The sequence below is a fragment of the Eimeria mitis genome, genomic scaffold (genome assembly GCF_000499745.2).
Source record: "Eimeria mitis Houghton genomic scaffold, Emh_scaff173, whole genome shotgun sequence".
Taxonomy (NCBI): Eukaryota; Apicomplexa; class Conoidasida; order Eucoccidiorida; family Eimeriidae; genus Eimeria; species Eimeria mitis.
In genome coordinates this window covers 11,181-11,615 of record NW_013570046.1, presented here as the reverse complement: position 1 = coordinate 11,615, position 435 = coordinate 11,181, and the positions used below count along the sequence as shown (strand labels likewise).

General features: G+C 55.6%; 1 protein-coding gene across 1 annotated transcript in view; it reads left to right on the top strand.

Moving 5' to 3' along the window:
* Positions 1–435, top strand: part of EMH_0001880 (uncharacterized protein) — a gene marked incomplete at both ends in the record, with an annotated part of 2,512 nt that overhangs the window by 787 nt on the left and 1,290 nt on the right. The window contains one exon of the mRNA XM_013495750.1: positions 21–254. Coding sequence (XP_013351204.1) covers positions 21–254 — 234 coding nt within the window. The remainder of the gene's footprint in view (positions 1–20; positions 255–435) is intronic.

The following is a 435-nucleotide window of genomic DNA, read 5'->3' as shown; positions in this document are numbered from 1 at the left end:
ACCAGCCGAAAACGACGCAGGCTCAGGCAACAGCAGCAGCAGCAGCGGTTCATGAGTCTGCCGAAGACATCGTAGCCTTAAAAGAAGCAGAAGCAGCGGCAGTTGCTGCTGCGGCTGCAGAAGAAGCCGCGATCGCAGCGGAGGTGGCAGCAGATGGCGCGGCAGACTCTGGGGTGTATGTACCTCTCGGTGGGAGAGCAGCAAAGGAGCTGCAGCACCTTGTAGCCTACAGATCTCGGCACGGCCACGACAAGGTCAGAAACCACCCTAACAGTAGGGTTTAGCGTTTAGGGTTTAGGGTTTAAGGTTAGGTAAACGCAGGTGGCAAGGCGCCGCGATGAGTTGTTGCTTCGCAACCTGCTACTGCTGTAGGGTTTTGGGTTTTGGGTTTTGTGGGTTAGGGTTTAGGGTTTAGGGTTAGGGTGTAGGGTTTAG